The sequence below is a fragment of the Pectinophora gossypiella genome, chromosome 17 (genome assembly GCF_024362695.1).
Source record: "Pectinophora gossypiella chromosome 17, ilPecGoss1.1, whole genome shotgun sequence".
Classification (NCBI taxonomy): Eukaryota; Metazoa; Arthropoda; class Insecta; order Lepidoptera; family Gelechiidae; genus Pectinophora; species Pectinophora gossypiella.
The window spans coordinates 5,113,922-5,139,870 of record NC_065420.1 but is presented as its reverse complement, the minus strand read 5'-3'; the positions used below and the strand labels follow the sequence as shown (position 1 = coordinate 5,139,870).

The 25,949-nt window shown below is 40.0% G+C and overlaps 2 protein-coding genes across 3 annotated transcripts in view; one reads left to right on the top strand and one right to left on the bottom strand.

Moving 5' to 3' along the window:
• LOC126374284 (sodium channel protein 60E-like) overlaps positions 1-25,949 on the top strand; it is a 291,877-nt gene that overhangs the window by 235,355 nt on the left and 30,573 nt on the right. Inside the window, exons 6-9 of the mRNA XM_050020807.1 lie at positions 5,838-6,030; positions 7,906-8,125; positions 15,975-16,109; positions 16,692-16,909. Of these exons, the coding sequence (XP_049876764.1) occupies positions 5,838-6,030; positions 7,906-8,125; positions 15,975-16,109; positions 16,692-16,909 (766 nt within the window). The remainder of the gene's footprint in view (positions 1-5,837; positions 6,031-7,905; positions 8,126-15,974; positions 16,110-16,691; positions 16,910-25,949) is intronic.
• LOC126374304 (uncharacterized protein K02A2.6-like) lies at positions 17,228-21,860 on the bottom strand. Of its 2 annotated transcripts, none has more exons than XM_050020847.1 (2): positions 20,800-21,860; positions 17,228-20,443 (listed from the first exon to the last, which is right to left on the bottom strand). In XM_050020847.1, exon 2 carries the CDS (start codon positions 20,293-20,295, stop codon positions 17,599-17,601), a length of 2,697 nt encoding a protein of 898 aa, XP_049876804.1. In that variant the 5' UTR covers positions 20,296-20,443; positions 20,800-21,860; the 3' UTR covers positions 17,228-17,598. Both variants share the same exon structure in this region, with proteins under 2 accessions (XP_049876804.1, XP_049876805.1).

The window sequence follows — 25,949 nt, the reverse complement described above, 5'->3', positions numbered from 1 at the left end:
GCGTAAATGGATTTATTCACAGAATACATACACAACATAAAATAAAAAGCCTATATAGGTAAATCCCACTGCTGGGCACAAGTCTCCCCTCAAACAACCGGAGGGGGTATGAGGCATACTCCACCATGCTGCTCTATTGCTGGGTGGTGGAAGTACCTATTACGGAATACATAATACATTTTAACAAAATAGCAACACTTAGGTAAATAGTAATAGTATACCATACAACATAATAGTAGTATAGAAAAGAGGACAGGTAGATTATACAGGGTGTTAGTGACATCGTAACAAATACTGATGATTCAGACCATGATTCTGAGTTGATATCAAGTGGAATTTGCTGTCGGAAAATTCGTATTTTTTTGTTTTTTGTAATTATTTTCAGTTCCATACTTTTGCGATGGAAAATTCCACTTGATGTCAACTCAGAATCATGGTCTGAATCACCCCTCGAAGTTTTCGTTACGATGTCACTAGCACCCTGTATTCTAGAAGAGATTGCCTTATCTTCTAACGATTTGTACTGAGGGGCTTTTCAATCGACGTTCTCCAAACACACGATAGATGGCATTGTTCACTTTTAACATGATAAGTACCTATTTTCTCATTGCTGGGGTACATAATTATTCAAAAATGTAATTTAATGGCAGAAGCATAATAGAAAAATAATTGTTGCATGATATTTAGATCACATTATGTATTGGATGATATTGCTACCTTATATTGATTCTGTTTATTTTGATCAGAATGATAATGGGTGGAAGTTGGAATTGTACTTTGGTGTAATAAAAAGGGTCATCATTTATACTCAAAAACAAAGATAAAAGATGCATATTGGCCCCGATTCCTGCAGACACCGCCTTATTTTATTTTAAGTTATATCCGTCATTTTCATATCCGTCGAAAAGGAAAGGGACGGATGATTCACAGCTCTTAATTTTAGGAAGAATGAGTAAATGAATGAATAACCCGGGCGAATCAAAAAGGTATGTCGCTGGTATGCAATCCGTTTGACGTGCTGTCTACTTACCTGTGTCGGGTTATTGACTGATGTAAAATTTTTAGACGGTTGTTTTAGATTTGTCCTTAAAATTTACGTGTGTTCCATAAATTTTATGCTTGTCGATTACCCGTCCTTTTCCTTTTCGGAGGATAAGAAAATGACAGATATAACTTAAAATAAAATTAGATGGTATTTACAGGAATTAGCACCATTATGTTTGTTATCCATGAAATTAGAAATTTAAACGAAGAAAAAACTCAACAACGCCATCTATCGTGTTTTTGGGGAACGCCGATTGGAAAATCCCTCATTCAATCTACTTCAATAGTCTATTTGTAACTATCATGTAAGCATGAGTTCACTCACTACAGGTCACACAAATTAATTCATTTACATACTAACCGTATCCGTTTAAATCATAACGGACCCTTTACACGGAGCTCTTAAACTAAGCTAACCTCATTGCGCTGAAGCACGTTCGCCCGTCATACGGCTAATATGGCACAACCCTAAAGATTAGGGTTGTCACTTCGACGTGGGACGAAGGATCCTTTGTCTGACCTTAATACCTGAAATTGATAAAAATAAACTGTCGCAACTAGTGACGTTTGTTTCGACTTAACATAACATAAACATAAATATACGTATAGGTATAACGAACGGCCTCCGTGGTCCAGTGGTTTGAGCGTTATACTTCACGAAAATCACTTTGTGATCCCTAGTTTGGTTATAGGACATTACAGACTGATCACCTGATTGTCCGAAAGAAAGATGATCCGTGCTTCGGAAGGCACGTTAAGCCGTTGATCCCTTACTGATGTAAGTTAGTAAGTCGTTACATGAACCATGTCGGAGGCCTTTGGCGGCTCAATAGTAACCCTGACACCAGGGTTGATGGGGTTGGTAATCCACCTCACAACCCACACGATAGAAGAAGAAGGCATATATAAGTCTCACATCAGCAAGGGGTATGGAGCATACTCAACCACGCTGCTTCAGTGAGGGTCGGTAGGACTTAGGATAAGTGAATTTTTATTTCTATTAAATCTTAAAAAAAAACTTTTTCTTATTCAATTCTTAGGTAACTTTTGGTAAGCAGAATATTACAAGTTATCGTTGGATAAAAATTACGGATTTTACTAATTATAATTGTAATTAATAAAATTGTTAGGATAATAGAACTACGAAAGCGGTATATAAAGCGAAAGTTTATGTTAGGGTTGGCAGAGGAAGACCTAGAAGGACTTACGTATACATTGACCAAATTGCAGATGTCCTTAAAAAAGTTTTAGTACCATCTACTCTGAACCGGGCGTGCGAGTATGAAGCGATTGATGAATGCGGAGGAAGCAAAAGAAGTGTGTCAGGATCGAAGCAAATGGAATTCTATAGTCTCTGATTACCCCGGTGGTAAATAGGTGTGAGTTTATCTAAGTATGTAAAATTAAAATTCCAATTTTGAAACATTACCTTGTTCTTATTTAATACGATTAAAAATCTATAAGGAGGATCCAGCTATTTTCTTAGTAGTAGGTTTGCCGAGGATACACTGCATGACAGGATAAGCCAATAGTGCCACGTCCTAAAGCCAATATGCCATCTCTCAAAGATTAGGGTCGTGACTTCGACGTGGGTCGCCGCGTGTAATCGAAGCCGTGCTGTCTGTCGTTACCCTAACATTTGTGGAATTTATTATAGCACTAGCGGCTGTCCGCAACTTTATACGCGGACTTTCATACAAATTTCCTACCCCCATTCATCATCCATCCGCATGAACGCGCGTGCGGATGCATTTTCTGTGTGTTAGACCGTGCGTGTTTTCTATACAAACGGAGATACTTACAAGCAACGGAAGAACACGCATCCACGCGCTACGCTGCATCATGCGGGGCAGTGTGAGAATCGCCTTAGGGGTGGAGTTTTGTAAAATCCGTTCTTAGGTAATGTCTGCACCCTATAAAGAACTTATCTACCAAAAAATGAGTCAAAACGTCCCCTTCCACCAACAGATTTCAGACATATCTCATTCGAAGCGTTTGAACACATTTTCGTTATATGGCGACTTTCTCCAAATACGCGGGGTTTAGCCGGAATTCGGGTTTTTAAGTATGATTTTGTGTACCTCCAAATTCCAGTAATCTCATTTTGAAATTAAAACTAATTGGTAATCTTTAGGAAACCATTAAAGAAACCACTTACACATATATACGAGTAAAGTACCTATCTGTTGGAAGAGGGGACGGGTCTCATACTGTTACGATCATGGTCCTTTTAAGCTTGTAGGCACTGAGGGACAATAAACACAGATATGTATAAACAGACTCATTCATAGTCTCAAGGATTTTTTTTCTAAAAATTGTCCGAACCGTTTTGTTAATACGTAGGTATATATTTAATTATATTATGTAGGTAGTATAAGTTCGTTACCTCAAATTAAGATATTATGGTTGTTAAAATAAAGACTTTTGCGACTAAATTCGATGTTGACACGCGCCGTAGTTTAGTGACAAGATGCGCCCTAAACTTTCTTACAAAGATTTGTCCCTAGTCTATTTGTTTATATACGAGGTCATTGCTTGTAGGTATTTGGTGATTAACCAGTGAATATTATTTTGCTTTCACATAATACATACATACATAAACTCGCGCCTATTTCCCACCGGGGTAAGCCGAGACTATGGAATTCCATTTGCTTCGATCCTAACATGACCCAAGCGAGGCATAACAGCAATATTGCTATTTGACATTTCTTGACATTTTTTCACTTACATTGCGCACTTACTTTTTTATATGCACAAATGTCAAATTACAATATTGCTATAATAGACGAAAATTGCTACAATGTGGCCCTTTTAGAACGCCATCTATCTAATTTCTTGTCTCCAAGTAAAGCTGCTACATCATCATAGCCCAAATCCTTTATAAATCTATTTAATTCTAATTACTGTTCCAAATTACTACGATGCTATCCTCTAATAGGATCAATGCGGCCCTTTCCAGGCCGTAATGGGTCGAAGATGAATTCGCGTTAATTCAATGTAGATTTTATTGATTGGGTCACTTACTATCTGCTTTGATGGATGATTTGGAACTGGAAATACCCCAATTTCCTTCCCTAATATTGTGACGTTACACTTTTGATACATCCTAATATGGATATGATGAACCGTATATGATGCACGAAAAATAAGCTGATTCTGTGTTTCGGAAGGTGCATTAGACCTTTGGTCTCGGCTTACTACTCTCTTCTCTTCTATCGTGTGGGTTGTGAAGTGAATTACCAACCATATCAACCCTGGTGTCAGGGTTATTATTGAGCCGCCAAAGGCCCCAGACATGGCTCATGGAGTCATAACGACTACTTACTTACATCAGTAAGTAGTAACCGGGACCAACGGCTTCACGTGCCTTCCAAAGCACCAAAATTAGTGACGATGATACTTTTGTAGCTAGTTGGATCGCTAAATATATTTGCAGTCTCTTGAAGCCCCTTATTTCTGAATCCGTCACATAGATTCCATTAATTCTCGGCGGGAATACAATAGGCGAGATACCTCGCGTGCAACTGTTGACAACAGTAGCGGCAAGTAAAGGAACGGCGAGCTGACGCGAGATATAGCTACCGTAGACAATTAGATAAATATTGATGAATGGTTGAATGAGTATTGGGTTAGCGGAATGTAACAACTACTTACTTATATCAGTAAGTAGTAACCGGGACTAACGGCTTAACGTGCCTTCCGAACCACGGATCACCTTACTTTTTGGACAATCAGGTGATCAGCCTGTAATGTCCTAACCAAACTAGGGATCACATAGTGATTTTTGTGAAATGTTCCCACCGGGATTCGTACTCGGGACCTCCGGATCGTGAGCCCAATGCTCAACCACTGAGCCACGGAGGCCGGTACTACTTCCTGTAGTAAGTACGTAGTTGTTACATGAGCCACGTCAATGTTGGTTTCAAAGTCATTATTGAGCCGCCACGAACCTATAGCGGCTCAATAATAACTTTGACACCAGGGTTGGTGCGGTTGTTCGACGATCTTGCAACATACATAACATCAAACAACATCAACTCACGACTATATCCCAATTGGGGTAGTCAGACATATCCATCGCACGATGAACTAAGTACCGACACCTCACCGAGCTTTCTGTTAGAACAACGTGATGGGTAGTGAGCATTATCGCCTTCTATAATGGTCAAGCCAGCTGTATTATTTTCATTCACAGCACACCCCGGACACTTCATACAAAAAACCTCGTTTTACAATGCTCAACCACTGAGCCACGGAGGCCGGTACTACTTCCTGTAGTAAGTACGTAGTTGTTACATGAGCCACGTCAATGTTGGTTTCAAAGTCATTATTGAGCCGCCACGAACCTATAGCGGCTCAATAATAACTTTGACACCAGGGTTGGTGCGGTTGTTCGACGATCTTGCAACATACATAACATCAAACAACATCAACTCACGACTATATCCCAATTGGGGTAGTCAGACATATCCATCGCACGATGAACTAAGTACCGACACCTCACCGAGCTTTCTGTTAGAACAACGTGATGGGTAGTGAGCATTATCGCCTTCTATAATGGTCAAGCCAGCTGTATTATTTTCATTCACAGCACACCCCGGACACTTCATACAAAAAACCTCGTTTTACACAGACACTACACATTGACGTTGTCGTACACGCGCATCTGTGTGTGTGCCGTCTGACGCCCATACGATTGAAGACTAAAGGCCGAGGGGGTGAGGTAAACCTAGCTCAGCCACTGGTGGGGAGCGGAGAGTTGCCGTTCTATACGTAGTATTCTTTGTCCACAGGGTTGAAGACTATCATCAACGCGCTGCTCCACTCCTTCAAACAGCTGGCCGAAGTCATGACCCTGACTATCTTCTGCCTCATGGTGTTCGCTCTGTTCGCCCTGCAAGTGTACATGGGCGAGCTGAGGAACAAGTGTGTCAAGAACCTTGTGGTGCCGGCGGGCGAGAACTTCACAGATGAACTATGGGCACAGTGAGTACCCTTACGCTCAGTTATAATACTAAGAATCCGAATCGATCAATCAAGCTAAGAGACTGAGGCAAGAACCTGGGTTCTTGCTTCGGCCGCACTAATGAGTGTTCCTGCCGTTCTTTTCTGGTGGAAAAGTGAAAAAAAAGTAAGCAATTATAATATCGTTTCTTGTGTTCAACACACATATACCATTGTGCAATTAATTCACAGCCAGAATAACTACCCATACTGTGACTAATTGCACGAGATAAGTGGCGTCCCTGCACTAAGCTCAGCTTGTATCGCAGGGGCCAGATTAACGGTATCTGTTACGATTTACAATTTGCTCATTCACACAAAAAGTATCCTCTTTATATTGTTTACATAATACAAGTTGTCGGAACTCATTAAATTATTGTCAATGAGCGAATTTCTAGGCTATTTTCCCCAAAAACAATATACCTAGATGGCTTGCTCGGGGTACATAAGTATTCAAAAATATAATCTAATGCAAGAGTGCATATATAAAAATAATTGTTGTTTGATATTTGGATCAGATACGTATAGAATGATTTACTACCTATATTGCTTCTCTTTATTTTGTTCAGAATAAAAATGGGTGGAAGATGTTGTACCTGAGTCATCATTTATACCCAAACATAAAGATAAAAGTTGCTTGTGTCTATTATCCAGGAAATTAGAAGGTTAAACGAAGGAAAATCTGTGCAGCGCCATCCGTATTTATTTTTGGGAACGTAGCCTGAAAAACCGTTTCCTTATTTGTAATGATATGTTTTTGGTTTTCAAAATTTATTTTTTCCTGTTAAATGCTTGTTTGGCTATCGCAATTCTGGCTATTATGCCTATGAAACAAAAGAGAAGGTGCAGGTCGTGTCGTATCAGGAGGTGAAGGATTTGGCGGAAAGAAGAGCCAAGAGCGCAGCTCTTAAATAAAGAGAGAGAAAGCCTGGAAAATCCATCATTGCAAGCTTTTCGTTTTTGACGTGACTTTTTGTATATTCACCGCAGATGGCATTAACTACTTAGCCGGAAATTGCAAGGTTAACCACAACACTATAAAGGTCAATAGACTATCAACATACACATCGGATACCGCAAGTCACTAATGCCATCGATTGTATTGGCTGTGAACCAGGACCCAATCACCAAGTCGATTAAACTATCCGGTAACTACGGTCCTAGTTGGGAGCTATGGATGGGATTAGATTCGATTTGGGAAAGCTTATGATGGCCGATTGAGAGGCGCCTCATATGCGTTCGTGATAGCCCTGGAGAACTTGTGACTCACTTCATAGTACCACGGGTTCGAATCTCGACTCAGACTTTAACCACTGAATTTGACTTTATGAGTCTGAATTAATTTTTGGAACTTAGATAATTAATATCACATAGTTTCCAAGACTTCATGGGTCTTAAACGTGGTATCAACCTATACTCATGGTTTAAATCATCATATCAAAGTTTTCGTTACGATGTCTATAACACCCTATATAGTACAGATAGACACTGTCCACGACGACTGTGGGACGCGAGGAGAGAGAGGCGCGGGAGCCGCTCGCCGCATTCACGACAAACGCTTGCGCACATAACGTCATAATTGTACCTAACGTAAATTACTTAAAAGTAAACCAGTTTTCATCATAAACCTTACATATATATATTTTTTTGTGATTTAAGTGCAATAAAGAGTTTTTACTGTACTGTACTGTATTGTATTGTATATTTTCTTGCTTTAATATCGTTAACAAACACACTTAGCTACTAACCCAAACACCTCCACCAGCCCTCTTTGGAGCAGATTCGAAGAGTGAGCTCCATACCCCCTTCGGTGGATTAACATGTATAGAATATTGATGGATATATAATCTTCTCCAGGTGGATAAAAGACCCGTCGAACTGGATGGTGGACGACGAGGAAGTGCCTATAATCTGCGGTAACCTGACGGGCGCCCGTCACTGCCCGCCGCACTTCACCTGCCTCTGCGTCGGGCCCAACCCCAACCACGGCTACACCAACTTCGACAACTTCCTCTGGTCCATGCTCACCACCTTCCAACTCATCACTCTGGACTACTGGGAGAATGTCTATAACATGGTAAGTTAAGTTCTAACAGAGCAATCGGTACTATTCTAAGGTCTAACAGAACGCTCGGTGAGGTGTGGGTGCTTCGTTCATCTTGCGATGGATGTACTCTGACTACCCCAATTGGGATATAGTTGTGACAGCAAAAATTTAGTATCGACTCGCAAAGAAGATGTTATGTTGTGTGCAATATGGATTGTTTGACCACCGTCGCCGGCAACGTAACCTTGGCGTCGATGTAAGTCATATCACGAGAAAAGTGACAAGTATGAATGTGATTAAATAAGGGTAGGAGACGAGGAAAGTATGGATATACATTGTGTGAAGAAGAATATCTGTATGAAAGTTTCATATAAGTGGATTTGTTTTTGTTGCCATGTAGCTTCTTAGAGTTGTATACATTTTGTGTTATTTTGCTCTAAATCCTTAAAATTAAATAAATACGGTGTAAGTACTGAGATGACGACTCACAGAGAGGATTGCAAGAAGAATACAGATTGAGAGATTAGCATACAAATAAGGTTCGTAATAATTATAATGTTTAGAGCCGTCAGAAGACCGCTACTAAAAAAATTGCATAGCAACACAAAACCATCAAACCAGTTTATCTATAAACGAGTACATCTGTTTAAATTTGTACGTCTAGTAAATGATAAGCAAATATCTTTGTATTTATTTAGGCACAGTACGTGTAGTTCTACCGCAACAGTTTGGTACGCTTGGAGGAAATTAATTAAAGGGTAGGCTAGTGAAACGACCCCTCATAGGGTAGCCATACGTCCCGGGCTAACGGACACGTCTTAATGTAAAAATATTTATTTTAAAGCTAATTTATATCGAGGATTGTTTTCGTCTGAAATGAAATTCAAATCCAGCATTCCTGTTTCGAAATTTAAATTTTGATGCGTTTTTGTTTTTAATCAAACCAGCATCTTCAGCCATTGGTAAAGAACAGCCTCGAGTCATTTGTTCACTACTTTCTGTTACTTATCAGAAAAGGTCGGAAGCCATTTTTGTTAATTTCCATTCTCAATGAGGGACTTTCCATGCTACAGTCACCAAAAAAAATTAAGATGGGAGTTGTACAGCTTTAACGTGATAATTACTTATTTCTCATTACTCAGAGACATAATTATTCCAAAATACAATGTAATGGCAGAAGCATATTATCATATAAAAATAACCCTTCGGCCGCCCTCGCAACCACGTTTCGCAACCAGTTGCAAAGATAGAATTTTACTCCTTTGTTGGCAACTAGTTATGAATGAAGAATGTTTTGTGACCACAAAACAACCACCAACCAGCAACCAGCGCAATAATTGCTGCTTGATATTTGACTCACATTATTTATTAAATATATAGATTAATGTTGCTAAATGGGTGGAAGATGTAATTGTGCCTGGGTGTAATAAAAAGGGTCATCATTTATACCCAAAAACAAAGATAAAAGATGCATGCATATGCATACATGTATGTTATCCAAGATCTGTACAGCGCCATCTATGTTGTTTTTGACGCACGTAACCTGGAAAGTTAAATTTGTTAGCTTTTATTAGTTATTGTTGTTAGTTGTTGTTGTGTGTTGTTAGTTGTTGTTGGTATTAATTAGTTGTTAAGTTAGTTGGGATTTGAAAATCTCGCTCACATCCCGACACTCATGGCCACCCTACCCCTCTACTATGAATATGAGAGAGCTTCAAGATCATTTAACACAGTAACTCGTGTCTTTATTAATAAAATTGTGCCCAAAATCGTGGGGATGAAATTACACTGATGTAAAGGACAATTTACATTTTGATATATGATGGGCTTTCATAATAATGTTAAAGAAATTATATTTTGAGAGGGAAAGTGTGTTTTATCATTTGATGTTGTTGTAACCTTTTATACGTTGACAGTGAGAGTACCTATGTTATTAGCCTTTAGAAAACGTGTTAAATTTATACATTATTATGATAATATAATATATTTCAAATACTGTCTACGTATCTACGCTCTCTGTGTATGTAATAGGGTGGACAGACAGAAATGCAACTTACAGCCACCTGAGTATTAAAATTCTAAAATCAAAATGACAAACCGTATTTATAGTTGATCACAGGAATTCCGGGAGAGACAAGAAAACGATGTAGTCAGTATGGTGTCGGTTTTAATAGAGAATGAATATTATATCTTCACATAAATACGCCAGGTTACGCTCGGGCGCCTTCGGAATGTACGCTAGCGACATCTGTTATAGAGTATATAGTTTATAGTAGGGAACATACATAAATAGAAATATAGTATTGTAATCATCATCACTAATTTAAGAGCTACGCTCTTGTCGGTGTAGCATTCTCCATTCTTGTCTATCAAAGACCAAATCCTTCACTTCCTTATAAGACACGATATTCGCCTTCTCTTTAATCTGTTCCATTTAAGGTCTTCTTGATCTTCCCCTTCCTCTTTTTCCTTGTAGCTTCCCTTCTATGATGTTTTTAATAAACTCGTCGTGTCTTATTAAGTGTACAATTATCTTGCCTCTTCTGTCCTCAATAACTCTCAATATTAGTATTAGTTGTTTTGTTAGTTTCTCTTATAATATAGTTTTTTATTTTATTTTTTTCTCTCTCTTAGTATTGTAATATAGTACTTTATAATTAGAAAAGTAGCAACAAAATGAAGTAACTGATTCAACCGGTTTCTGAACACGGAGGATAATCTTTAAATGCATAAAGCTCTTAGCGACAAGACAAATAGCGGGCGATGACTGTGCTTTCAAGAATAAGGGTGAGAAAAAAAGAACGGTGTCTCTTTTCTTTAAACACTTAACTACTTTATCCTTCATCCTTTTTACTGAGTATCTAGATCAATAAGGCTTCAAACATCAACTCTAAGACATTCCTGTGTCGCAAAAATGTACTCCCACAATTTTAGATATTATCTCACATTATGGACCATTAAAAATCCACCAACCCGCGCTCCAATGCATAAACTTCTTTCACCCTAAGGTTGTCTGGCAGAAATTGCTGTTTAGCAATAAGGCCAACAATTATGCTTATTTTTGTTCGTATGTAAGTATATGTCCTGTGTATATGTTTTGTGCAATAAAGAATTACTCGGATCTTTACCGACTTCAAAAAAGGAGGATGTTCTCAATTCGACCGTGTATTTTTTTTTATTAAACTAATTGACACGTGTGGAATCTTCAACAGTAGCGCCTCCTGGCCGCTGGACTTCTTTCTGACTATACGTATTTTAAAGCTAGTTTATCCATTAGTCCTCGTTTTGTGTATTTATTTACAGTGTTTATTTTTTTACCGATACGACAAATAGTTATCGAGATATTTCATTTTAAAGTGACTAGTGTGACTCGCGAGTGACGAAAACGAAATCTTCATTGCAAACAAGTTAACAGAACTTTTACAAAGATTATGATGAACTTTGTAGAAAGGACAATTTATTAGCCTATCACTCATAAATACTTCCAATACAATTGTAAATACAATATACTTTTGTAGTGACTAGAAACAGACAATCAAAAAGATTCGAAGATAATGTATTCGTGTGGTGGTATTAGTAATCTGTAGTGCAGCGTAGCACTTTGCTACGGCGTAGTTCACGACTACGGCATAAGCCATGCTTCTGCATAACTTAGCTTCAGAATGACGAATACTTTGATACACCGAGCACATAGATAAAATAGTAATTTTATGAAGTTTTAGTTCTTCTTGTCTTTTTTAAAGTAGCCTAGGTGGAGCCGTGGCAACCCAGTTCGAAGAAAGCTTGATTCTCACTTTGACGCCTTAGGTTCGATTCCCAACACAGGCCCAAACCAATAATTTTCGAATTCATGTTTGGATCATAAATGATTATCACATACTCAGCGGTGAAGGAAAACATCGTGAAGAACCGCACATTCCCAAGAAATGCGTATCGGAAGTAGGGTGGTTGGAAGGTCAGACAGGCAGTCGCTTCTGTTAAAACCTGACCTGTCAAATCTTCAGGTAAGGTAAGCGGATCGTGTGAAAATGGAAGATGATGATATATATGAGCATTATAGTTAATGAAATTACCCGTCCCTTTCCTTTTCGGCGGATAAGAAAATGACAAATATAACTTAAAATAAAATTAGATGGTATTTACAGGAATTATCACCGTTGTTAAATGTTGATTTCGAAAATTAACAATTTTTATTTTTATATTATTTATTTAGTTACTAACCATTTTATGTTAATTTATTTTATTTTTATTACATTTTATTTAATATAATGTAATGCAATGCAACGTGTGGGCCTAGTTGCCTGAATAAAGAATTTGTTTTGATTTGATTATCGCCGTCTATAATGGTCAAGTCAACTGTGTTAGTGTCGAAAGTAATAAGGTATTTATGGAATAAATGGCCAGGTCAGTATATTGTTCCTTCTACAAAGAGCATCATGGACTTTGTAAGAGTCCTCTTAACTTGTATGCACCATAACCGCCTTCGGACCCGGTGTAGTTGCAAATTATCTTATAATGCTTTACGGTTTCGCCCCCACGATACGAGTTACAAGCGTAAGAATCGGTTGCAAAATCAAATTCGATTCCGTCTATCAATGTATAAAAAAACTCTAAAATAATCAACCGAAAAAGCGTTATGAATATTCAATAACGGTAGGTAAGTAGGCACATAAGCACGGCTTGAGTTGTTTACTTTGGACGAGAAGGGAATCAGTCAAGGCTTCTAAGCAAACTGGGTAATTGTATCAATACAGTCGTCCGCCTGTGTAAGCAGATGACTGATTAAACCAATAACACTTTGATTTCAAAAGCTATTCAGTAACTTGAGCGTGGCGCCGCGGTTAGGGTTGCCTAGCTAATATTGTTTTTCAGGGATAAAGTAACGGCCTTCGTTATCCGTTATCCAGTGGAGGTCCCGGTGGGGACAAACTGACTGGGCTCAGTGACTGCACTTTTGCTCTTTGATTGTACATTCAACGCAAAATGACACACTATAGCAAGTATAAAAGTGTGCCCCACATATGGGACATGCACGTACGAGTTTCAAAATTGGTGCCTCATATGTGGTTCATACACAGTGAACGTGTTAAGAATCACTAGTCTAACTACTTATGCACACCTAATAGATTGTAAGTAAGAGTTTATGTGTGTATCAAGATTTATAATTCGCCTACAGAGAAGTAACATAAACAAAACACGAAAACAAATAGCAACTCGTCGCGAACGTAAAACAAATAATGAACCTTAGTGTCAAGTGTTTACTGATCAAACACACCACCCTTTTATTTCTGAACGAACGTGTATGAAAAACAAATATTTCCTGAAAAGGATTTTCGTCTATTTGGTTTTTTCTAGGCGTTTCGGTCGATGAATTGGAATTCTGTCAATCGATCGGCTATACAGGTTGTGAGAAGCTGCAGTTAAACGGATGAGACGTTCGTTATTTGAAAAATGACGATTCAAAGTGTATCTATGTTACCTACTCAATAAAGATATTTTTGAATTTGATAACTCGCAGTTAATGCCTTTGGTTTTGGTCGACTTCTTTCTTTCAATAATCTTATCCTTTATATGCATAAACATCAAAAATGGCTTTACTTATACGCCTAATAGGGTTTATTTGCGTAACTAATCAGTAGCAAAAATACAATTTTTAAAGTGATGTGCAATCCCGGGAATGCTACCAAAGTGGAAATGTTCATGTTGTAAGAACTCTTTAATAACAAAAATAATCGTTTTTTTTTTTCAAATTCTCTTTCTAAAGGCTAGGTAATAAAACTGTTTTTACATAACTTTTGCGCCTTTTAAGGCATATCACTGTGTTGGCGGCAGCACACCCTCGCCGCCAAAGTTTCATCATCATCACCCTTCATCATTTCATTAATCATCAAGAAAAAAAAATACGTAACACATGGCTGTATGGGCATAGTTCCCTTTGCCTTGCCCTCCGGGGAAAACAAAGACAAAAAAAAGCATATCACTGTGCTATCGCATAATACAGGGTATAAATGACATCGTAACGAATACTGAGGGGGATGATTCCGACTCTGAGTAGATATCAAGTGGAATTTCCTGTCGGAAAATTCACGAATTTTTTTTTTAAATTATTTTCAGATCCATACTTTTTTTTGCGACGGAAAACTCCACTGATGTCAACTCAGAATCATGGTCTGAATCATCCTTCAAAGTTTTCGTTACGGTGTCACTAACACCCTGTATAAGACTCTGCTTTAACCAAGTGCTAACCCTATACGTCCTAATCTCTGAATACTAATTACAATGTAGTAAAACGCTCGGTTTATCACCCCTCAATACTGAATGTAGGTTGGCTTTAACGGGAATCATAACCGAAATCTACGGTATTTGCAAAACAATCACGGTATTTCGGGATCTAATCCCTTCTTAACCCTTCCACCTTCGGGGATTTAGATATTCTGCGGGATTTTGCCAATTTTGTTTTCAATATTCTACCTTTACAATTAATTGTATCTTGCATACGTTTTAACAAAATAACCTTAACGGTCTTATTACAAAACTAAAACTAAAGATAATACTTACCAGATTTAGCTCGATGAGTTCGATGGCGCAGCGGTAAACGCGCTCGGTCTGCGATTGTTGAAGTTAAGCAACTTTCGCAAAGGCCGGTCACAGGATGGGTGACCACAAAAAAAAAGTTTTCATCTCGAGCTCCTCCGTGCACGTTAAGCTGTTGGTCCCGCCTGCATTGGCAGTCGTTAATAACCATCAATCCGCACTGGGCCCGCGTGGTGGTTTAAGGCCCGATCTCCCTATCCATCCGTAGGGAAGGCCCGTGCCCCAGCAGTGGGGACGTTAATGGGCTGGTGATGATGACCAGATTTATAAGTTAGGAGGAAAGAGACGTATATACATAAACGGTGAACGCCGGTTCGAACCCCAGTGTGGAACTTAAGTGCAGTTTTTCAATGTAAAGTGGATACATAAGTATATAATGTAAAGTAAACACTCGGGTACTGTAAAGCCTATGTGGTCCTGTAGTTCACTGGCTTGTTTCTCAGATCCCTATGTGGGAGGGAGTGCCAATTCGAATCCCGATAAGTCGGTACTTATCGGGATACTGATACAAGTCCGGTGACTTGCATCAGTAAGTTATGAAAGGAAGAAATACGGCGATACTAACCACCAATCACGTTGGTCTAAAAGAAAGCTCGGTGAGATGCGGGTACTTAGTTCATCTTGCGATGGATGTACATTTAAGCAATAGAGGTTTATGACGTCATCAATAAAAATGGTGGCTTAAGCCGGAAGAATTGCGGTTCCGGCGTAGATGTATTGCGGATACACAAAAGATATAGATATCCTTTTTACTCGTATTAGAGAGATAACTAATAAAAAAGCAGCCAAGAGCAATTGGGGTTGGCATAGGGTTCCGTACTATGTAAATATCATAGGTCAAAGAGCCTACTACAGGAAATTCCAACTTATCTTTATTTCAGGTACTTACCTATTTACTTATTATTATGCGATTTCTACATTTTTTTTAAGTAGCAAAATACGCAGATTTTGATAAAATCTATAATATAAACGACTTACCTTGAATTTGAAGTCTTGGTTTCGGTGTAGACACCAATGAGAAAGAATATTTTTTTAATTGACCTGATACTACCCCAATTGGCATATAGTCGTGAACTTATGTTATAACACAACATCATCATCATCATTAGCCGGAAATCATCCACTGCTGAACATAGGCGGGAGGCCTCACCACAATGCTACCTCTGCTGCCCGCATGCAGCGTTTTGCCGCGACTCACAAGGTCATCGATCCACAAGGTGGATGTTACAACACATAACCCTCTTTTTTGCTTCGTAGTCGGGTAATATCAGCGTTTACATTGCAGGTGCTGTCGTCATGCGGGCCGATGTCGGTGTCCTTCTTCACTGTGGTGGTATTCTTCGGGTCGTTCTACCTCATCAACCTGATGCTGGCTGTGGTCGCGCTCAGCTATGAAGAGGAGTCACAGATCACCCAGGAGGTAAGGGGAGTTAAGATTATAACAATATTTTATGTTTTTTTTTAAGAACGTCAAGGGCCCTGTGCCGAGGTTTTGCTTGCGGCTTCTTTTCCCCGGCTTTACAGGTTTTTGAGAAGCTGCAGTAGTTTTAGGCGGATGAGACGTTCGTTATGTAAAAATTGACGATTCAAAGTGTAACTACGAGTATGTTACCTACTGAATAAAGACATTTTTGAATTTGAATGGCCACATCAAATCAATTCATCTAAGAAAGTAATATTACTATTTGACATTTGTTTGCATTGCGCACTTACTTTTATATGCGCAAATGTCAAATTGCAACATTGCTTTCTTAGATGAATTGCTTCGATGTGGCCATTTTAACCCCCCAGTATTCAACTAGTAAAAAACGGGTCAGCATAATTTTACTGCCTTAATACAAAGCGTACACTTAAGATAATAGGAACATTTGCGGCGCGGCGCGAATCATATCGAGGGACCAATAGCTGTACGTTTATCTACGTAAATAGCCTAATTCCTTCTAAGTTAAGTAACCTACCTTCTAAATAAATAACAGAACTCACATTATTTTTTCCTATCCAGGAAAGGAAGAAAGACCTGAATGAGCACCGGGACGATTCGACATTCAGTTTCGACCCGACCTCCCTCGCCGTACGCACTCTCGCGAAGGACTCGAAGAAGCGCATAGACGCGCGCAAGGGGCTCCTGTTGGCGTCCTACTCAAGGAAGCGTACGAGGAGACGCAAGCGCGGGCGCAGCGCCATCCACCACGCGGCCGCGGTCGCTGCTGTTTGTGAGAAGTAAGTGATATAATATATCTATTTGTAATATACTTAGCAACAGATTCCTAAATAGTTTATACTCCACGATTGATTTACGGTCTTTCAAAAAAAAACTTAAAGAAGATGCGTATCATCCGATAGAGTTGAAAATTCATAATGTTAATAATATTTTGTCAGTCATGTGAATTTCATTAAATTTTGCTTGGCTGTCTAATTTCCTTGTACCTACCAAAAAAAAACTATATTTTTTTAATAAAATGTTCGACCTTGAAAATTCATGTGTGCATATAAATTCATGCGTTATTGATATTGTAGTATATGCAGTAAAACGACACGTCTGGTTCTCAATACGTTTATTGCGAGACTAATTAAGCACACATCTACCGACATTATACGCACACATATATCACAATACTCTCTTCTTAAAATAAAAAGTATGTACATCAGTAAGCATCTTATTTCTAAGTAAACAATCTTCAGCGACAAGTTCGATTAATCACCAAGTTACCCTACCTCTTCCTCTACATAAATGCAAAAAATACATAATAAGTAAGCAATACTAATATCTTTAAGTAATATTACCAAGGCAACTCATATCTGAATGTAAGTACACCAATATTAACACGTACAATAAACATTTGTATCACTGTTATTATTTATTTGTATTTTATTTGGAATAAGTAGTGTCACAAGGCTGTTTCTTAACTCTAAAACTTATACCTAGGTGGCTTAATCAGTCTACAATTTCTAATAGGCCTTGGTTGGGACGGTTCGACGATTGGAGTGGGCGATCTGGGACTACTTGGACTCGTTGGAGTATTAGGTGTCTGCACCGGAGTGCCATAGTGTTCTGCAGCAGCGGGTGAATTAATCCTACCGTTAGGTGATATAGCTTCACGCAACGGTGTCTTCGGAGACGTGGCTCCCACCATCGGAACATCATCCACCCTTGGTAATTGCAAAGCTGGGGGTTTTGATGGGTAAACTAACGTACTTGAACGCCGCCTTAACTGATCTATGTGTTTATGGGACTCTCTACCTAATTGATCTGTCACTCGATAATCAGTTGTGCTAGTCCGCTGTGTAACTCGCCCCGGCAGCCAACGAGATTCGCCCTGGTATTGGCGTAGCCAAACATCATCTCCCAGGTGCAATTCTCGCTGAATGCCATGGTTCCCTGACTGTTTCTGTTGAACCTTCCTCACCCTATCTTCACAGTCCGGTCGCATTACATCCAATTTAGTCCTTAACTGCCGACCTAACATTAGCGACGCTGGACTCTCCCCTGTAGTACAATGGGGCGTGTTTCGGTAATGCAGTAAGAACGTATCTATGGATAAATTAATGTTCTCATTAAGACGTATAGCTTTTCTAATTACCTTTTTAACAGTGCGTACCGCGTTTTCTGCAGCTCCATTTGAGGCTGGGTGATAAGGGGCAGAAAATAAATGCTCTATTCCTTGCCTGGTTAAGAAGGACGTAAATTCCTTACTTGTAAACGGTGGCCCATTATCCGAAACTATTTGTCTTGGCAAACCCCATCGCGCACTAACTTCACTCAACTTATCAATCGTACTAACCGCTGAAGTACTATTAACCGGGAATACTTCTATCCACTTTGTCCGGGCGTCTATCATTATTAAGTACAATTTACCGTTCAGAGGACCTAAAAAGTCAAGATGGACCCTGGCCCAGGGGCGCTTGGGCCACGGCCACGGGCTGGGCGAGTGGCGTGCCGGCGCGTCCGCCTCCGCCGCGCATGCTGTGCAACCGCGACACACGGCTTCTACCGCCTCGTCAATACCCGGCCACCACACATAACTTCTAGCAAAAGCCTTAGTCTTCACTATGCCCATATGTCCTTCGTGCAGTTCTTTTAGCACTGTTGCCCTACAACTTTCCGGTATCACTATACGGTGGCCCCACATGACACAGCCTAATTCTTCGTAAAGTTCGTTTCTTCTATTAACATACGGTTGCAAATTCTTTATTTCAATTGTTGATGGCCAATCGTGCCTAATATAATTCAAAATACGACTTAAAATTGGATCCCGCTGTGTACACGACTTAATATCGTTATGGTTTAATAACAATTCATTCTGCGCAAAATGCAAAAATGTCTGCTCGGGTAATACGTGTCGATCAGCTGACCGGCCGCGGCCGGCCGCCGCCGCCGCCGCAGTTCCGTTTACTTGCACTGGCAGCCGTGATAACCCGTCTGCTCCGTTATCTTTACTACGAACGTATTCTATATCGTAAGTATATGCTGACAGCTTAACTGCCCATCGCTGCAATCTACTCGCGGCCATTGATGGAATACCTTGTTTAGGTCCAAATATTGTCACGAGTGGTTTGTGATCCGTTCTTAAGATGAACCGCCTACCGTATATAAACTGGTGAAATTTCTCTAAACAAAATATAATAGCCAGCGCTTCTTTATCAATTTGTGAGTAATTCCTTTCCGCGTCATTAAGCGTGCGAGATACGTAAGCCACCGGCCGTTCGTCCCCCTCCCGCGAGCCGCTCCCTACGGGCTGACTCAGAACGCCGCCTATACCTCTTGCGCTTGCGTCACAGGTCAATAGTAACGGTTTGTTTTGATCATAATGCATCAAAACCTCGGTACTAGTTAAAATGCATTTAATTCGTTTAAACGCATTTTCACAATCCTTACTCCATGTCCACTCCACGCCTTTGCGCAATAAATCATACAACGGATACAGAATATTACTTAAATTTCTTACAAATTTTGCATAAAAGTTAACTAACCCCAAAAATGATCTCAATTCTGTAACTGACTGTGGTCGTGGTATATCAATGATCGCTTCTATTTTACTTGAATCCACTTTGATGCCTTCTTTAGATATGATGTACCCTAAATATCGTACTTCGGGAACAAAGAAGTAACATTTGTTTTTCTTTAATTTTATTCCTTGGTTATGCAACCTTTGTAAAACCTTTTCTAATACCAATATGTGTGTTTTTTCATCTACCGTCCCTATTATTATATCATCTAAAAATACTTCGACTTGTGGTATATCGCCTAATAAAGTGGACATAATACGTTGAAAAATTCCCGGGCTCGAGGAAAGGCCATACACTAACCGGTTATAGCGGAATAATCCCCGATGTGTATTAATAACTGTAAATTTTTTCGAGTCGTCTAATTCTATCTGATTATATGCCTGCGACAGATCCATCTTTGAGAAAACTTGAGCTCCATTTAAATTCACTAAAAGGTCGTCTATTTTCGGCAAGGGAAATCTATCAACCAGTAAGGCCGGGTTCAACGTCACTTTATAATCCGCGCATAACCTCAAACCCCCGTCAGCTTTACGTACCGGTACCAAGGGCGTAGCCCACTCCGAGGTGTCCACCGGCTCGATGACCTTGTCCCGGAGCATCTGGTCGAGTTCCGCGTCCACCCTCTCCTTGAGGGCGTAAGGCAAAGGTCGCGCGCGACAAAATACAGGCTCCGCTCCGTCCCGCACTCGCAATGTCGCTTTTCCGCCCGTGAACCGCCCCAAACCGCCATTAAATAGATCCTTATACCTGCCGAACAATTCCAACAATATATTATTATCCTGTCCAACACATTTATTGTGAAACAGGGGTATCTGTATGCCAAGTTCCGTTAGCCACTGTCTTCCTAGTAATGTAGTCGTTGCTCCTTTAATTACAAACAATTCTAAATGCTTCACGGTATTATGATATTTAACTTCTGGTTTTATAACCCCTAAGGGTACAATATTGCTACCATCATAAAATTTTAGCACCAGATTAAAAGGTTCAATCTGCCTATGTTTGAAATATTTATTATAGGTTTCTACACCAATACAAGAAACTGCCGACCCTGTATCAATCTCCATAGGAATTCTATTATTATCTATGTACATTGCAATGCTTACCGGTTTGTAACCGTTTAAACTCAAATGGTTTAGCTCTTCATCGACCTCAAACTCGTTTTCGTCGTGTGTGGTGTCGTGTGAGTCCAGGGCCGCTTCCACATGGTGCACCCCTCGTTGCTGGCCGCTCCAGCTGGAGGTGGGCGGCCGCGCGCCCTTTTCTGGGCACACCCGCCTTAGATGCCCGATGCGCCCACATTTACTGCATGCAAAATTCTTGTATCGGCATTCCTGATTGGTATGGTTATCTTTACCGCACGTCTTACACGTCATCCTGGTAAAATTTTCTTTTGTTCCTGCACCCGGAAATTTTTTTCCGCCACGCGGCCGAAATGGCACCGTTCTGACGGAATGCACCGATCCCGCTGCAGCGTTGGCTACCCCCCCGCCTAAACCGGCGTCCGTCTCGCTCGCACCCGTACGTACCACCATCGCTGCATCTCTCTCCGCCGATTCCAACGATAATGCCAAACTGACCGCTTTTGCATATGTTAACTGCGACTCGGCAAAAAGCCTTTGTTTTATTAACTCACTATTAAGACAACACGTAAACTGATCTCGTAAATTATCTTCCAATGTTGTACCGAATTCACAAAACTTAGCCAATTTTTTTAGTTCCGTGACGTACTGTGCTATACTTTCGCCTTCTCTTTGTCTTCTATGCCGAAATTTATGCCTCTCAGCCATGAATGAGGGTTTTGGCTCCAAGTGTTCGCTCATCAGTTTCGTTACGACGTCCAAAGTCAACTCCGACGGCTTCTTGGGGCTTGATAAATTACTTAGCAAATCGTAGGCCTCTTCACCCATAACCGCAATTAATGTTGGTAATTGCATATCCGCCGCGATTTTATTTACTTTGAAATACATCTCCAGACGTTCCATATACGATGTCCAGTTCCCTGACGACACACAAAAAGTTTCAATTTTTCCCACCGACATAATTGCACGCGTTACGAATCCTCGTCAGCCAGTTGTAGTATATGCAGTAAAACGACACGTCTGGTTCTCAATACGTTTATTGCGAGACTAATTAAGCACACATCTACCGACATTATACGCACACATATATCACAGATATCAATAATGTAAAACCTTAAGTAATAATAGGCATTTTAAACATAGGTACGTACTATATTTATATTTAATATATTTTTTACTAATTTCATGTTTACTTGTAATATGAAATATAATATAATAAAAGCAAAACCAAATAAATAATTAACCTTTGTTAGCTCGATAAACAGGCAAACACTTCAGAAAAAATACCACGAAAGCTAATTCATAATTTTAGTCTATAAATTGTCCATCGTACTATGACCGCAATTGCCTCCAAACCACTAGCCATAAATCCATTGCAAATTCAAATTCTATTTCTGGCAAGAACATTTTTTTTCCACCTTTCATACCTGGAAACTATTCGGTCGCGTGCAACCAGCTGACATTCAATTTAAATTATTTTGTAAAACGCGATAACTTGCCGCGTTCGTTCAATTAGATCCGCGATAAAGTTTGATTAACGTAATCTAACGTAACGTAATCTAACCTTGGTATACTTAAGGGATTCACTAATACTCTAGTAAGGAGCGTCGATTCGAAACCCCGCTGCCTGAATTGCACCAATTTGTTATTAATTTATCTTAAGTGCAGTTTTCCTCAGCGCTCCCCATTTGTCCGGCCAAGTAGTTAATGCCATCTGCAGCAAACCTACAATAAGTCACGTCAAAAAAAAAGCTGAGGTTACTTAACCTCCTCACAACCTACACGATAGAAGAACATTGTTTTTCACATCCACTCATCGTATTATTATGTACGTTCCCACTTTGAAGTCAGCTGCGACTGCGACAGTCTTGCGGGTTCAATAGAAATTCTCCACCGCTTCAAATAAGAATTGAATTTTTAAATGCGAACAATGTTCGATTCAAAGGAATTCCACACGAAGAGTTTCTCAAGCTATAAACAAAATTGCTACGAGTTCCCGTTTGAGGGGAACGTAGGCGGTTTTAATTCGCATGTGAGGTTTATTTATTTATTTAATCGATTTTGGCTTTTTTTGACATTAACTACTTGACGATTAACTACTTGGCCGGAAGTTAACTACTTGGCCGGATTAACTATTTGGCCGGAAGTTAACTACTTGGCGAGAATTAAATCAGTATTCGTTACGATGTCACTAACACCCTATATATTCTGTGATTATAGATTTTGTTCAAAATAACACAAGAGCCACAATATAACAAAACTTAATATATTTTTGTTCTATCTGTGGTATAATTTGATGTATTTACTTATAGTCTAGGATAGCATTCTTCTGACATATAGGCTTAGTTTTATGGCTTTAGTAACATAACTATCTTCTTCTTATCGTGTGGATTGTGAGGTGGATTACCAACCTCATCAACCCTGTTGTCAGGATTATTACTGAGCCGCCAAAGGTCCCTGACATGACTCATGTAACGACTACATACTTAACATCAGTATGTAGTAACCAGGACCAACGGCTTAACGTGCCTTCCGAAGCACGGATCATCTTACTTTCGGACAAGCAGGTGATCAACCCGTAATGTCCTAACCAAACGAGTGATTTTTGTGATATGTCCCCACCGGGATTCGAACCCGGAACCTCCGGATCGTGAGCCCAACGCTCATCCACTGGACCACGGGGACCGTTAAAATAATAATTATTATGTCATAATCATTATAATAACATAATTTGAATTTCATATTTTGAATTTGAATTTGGAATTTGATTATGTAACATCAATGTTTGAATCATTCTATTTTCAAAAACAATTTCCAATCTTTTATTTTGTCGTTCACACAATGGCCGTATAAGGTCTGGTACAGCAGGCTATAACACGTCGTACTTGGCGGTAATAAAATTGCTATTTCCGAGTCGGAAGAACGTACTCGATTGAATTTGTCGGTAGTCTCCGCGGAGTCACTCGCAACTATCACGAACGATATGAGACAACGTATAACGCTACTTTAGATATTGTCACGTTCCTAATACAACTTACTTTATACTAGTGACTATTCACTGCAGGTAAATAAATACTGAATGCGTTCAACAGCTTATCTTCTTCTCTCGTGTTTGTTGGGTCAATTTCAGCGACAGGATTATTACTGGGCCGCCAAAGGCTCCTGGCGTTACTCAAGCAACGACTACGTCCATACTAATATTATACATGCGTGCTATTATACGTACTAATATTATACACGGCTCAAGTTGCGACTACATCTATACAAATATAGTGTATGCGTGTCTGTCGATTTATTTCTCCGTCTTTCACGGCCGATCGACGACATGCCGAGATTTTTAAGCGGAGATAGTTGAAGTGATGGAAAGTGACGTAGGCTTTTTTTTCCTCTTCCTAACAACCCCCCCCCCCCACTCCTTTCGTCTTTTTTTTTCTTCTCTTCTTTGGCGTCATGCGACTTGCATATTTGCCATTAAATGTAGATTTGAATGTAGAGGATAAAGACTTAGGAAACGTTTATGGAGAAAAGAATTTGGATAGGAACGAAATTTTGAAATAAAGGATCATAAGGTAAGGTAAGGAATATTAATTTGAAGTTTGTACGGCATAGCGTTCCGCAATTTTCAAGGTAGAAAGCCTAAAATTGGCATGCGGTCTATTTGTGTCTAACAAAAAAGACGTGCATATTTTTTTTGCAAATCTGCCCCAACCCCTTCAAAGAGAGGGTGAAACGACTAACGAAGTTCGTGTAAAGATTTTGCGCTGTAACCGCAATATCTGACATCGGCGTGTCAGTTGGCCTCCGGTTGCCGTGGTCGGTTGTCAGCTGCGCAACCATTCAATCGTGGTTGCCCCTGCCAGAGCCGCAGTTAGGGTAGAGGCCATCATCATTCATCATTGCTTATATTCATACATTATCTACTTTGTAGAATACGTTAACGGCGACGGCGGCGATACGGCTCACCACCTATCACGTTGGTCTAACTGAAAGCTCGGTGATGTGTTGGTACTTAGTTCATCTTGCGATTGATGTGCCTCTGACTACCCCATTGGGATATAGTAGAACACGTACATCTGCTCGTCTTGCTTTCTTGTTCTCGGGCATTTCGTGAAATCCGACAGAGGGATTGTGTCCTTTCTAACAAGATACACATTTTTTTGGGCGATAGGCTGATCCCTTGCCACCACAGAACATAGTAACAATAGAGTTATGCCCGCATGTTGCCTATTAACTCACGTCGGCGTGTGAAGCGGCTGCACCGAGCCCGCATTTCATTAAAAGATAAAACCTCTTAACACCGCGATCGCTACGCTTTTTTTAACGTGACTTATTTAATTGTAGATTTCCGGAATATCGCATTAACTACTTAACCTGACAAATAAGAAGTGCAAAGGGCCCAAAAACTCCGTCCTATCCCATTTCTAAGTTCCTATACTTTTGTGTAGCATCCTTGCCGCGGGGATGGGCGCCTCTTACTTAGGCCAGAGTGAGATGGTGGCTGAGTTCCGATAGGCACACAGACCTACCCTAGAACCCTTGCCTAGGGATATCGGTAAGACCTCTACGGTTGCAGAGGCGGAGATGGGAGCCATCGCTACGGTAATGCAGGACGGAAGAGGCGATAACCTGGAACCTGACAGAGGACAGCAGTAACTGTCAGTACTATTCAAAGACGGAGGATACGTGTCCTAGTACGGCTTTGTAATAGACTACTCTGGACGCCATCCCACTCGCGTCAGAGTACTGCGGGGCGGAAGGCAAGAGGGAAACGACTGCCCTATTTTTACCTAAAAACTGATAATGTTACACCGACAAGAGCATGGTCCTTAAATTAGTGATTCTTCTTCTTCTATCTTGTGGATTGTGAGGTGGAATACCAACCTCATCAACCCTGCTGTCAGGGTTATTACTGACCCGCCAAAGGTCCCTGACATGGCTCATGTAACGACTACTTACTTACATCAGTAAGTAGTAACCGGGACCAACGGCTTAACGTGCCTTAGTGATGAGCACGGAATTTTTTGTAGCCAGTTGGACCTCTAAATATACTCGTATTTGCAGTCTCTTGAGGCCCCTTATTCCTGAATCCGTCACCTAGATTCCATTAATTCTCGGCGGGAGTACAATAGGCGAGATACCTCGCGTGCAACTGTTGACAACAGTGGCGGCAAATA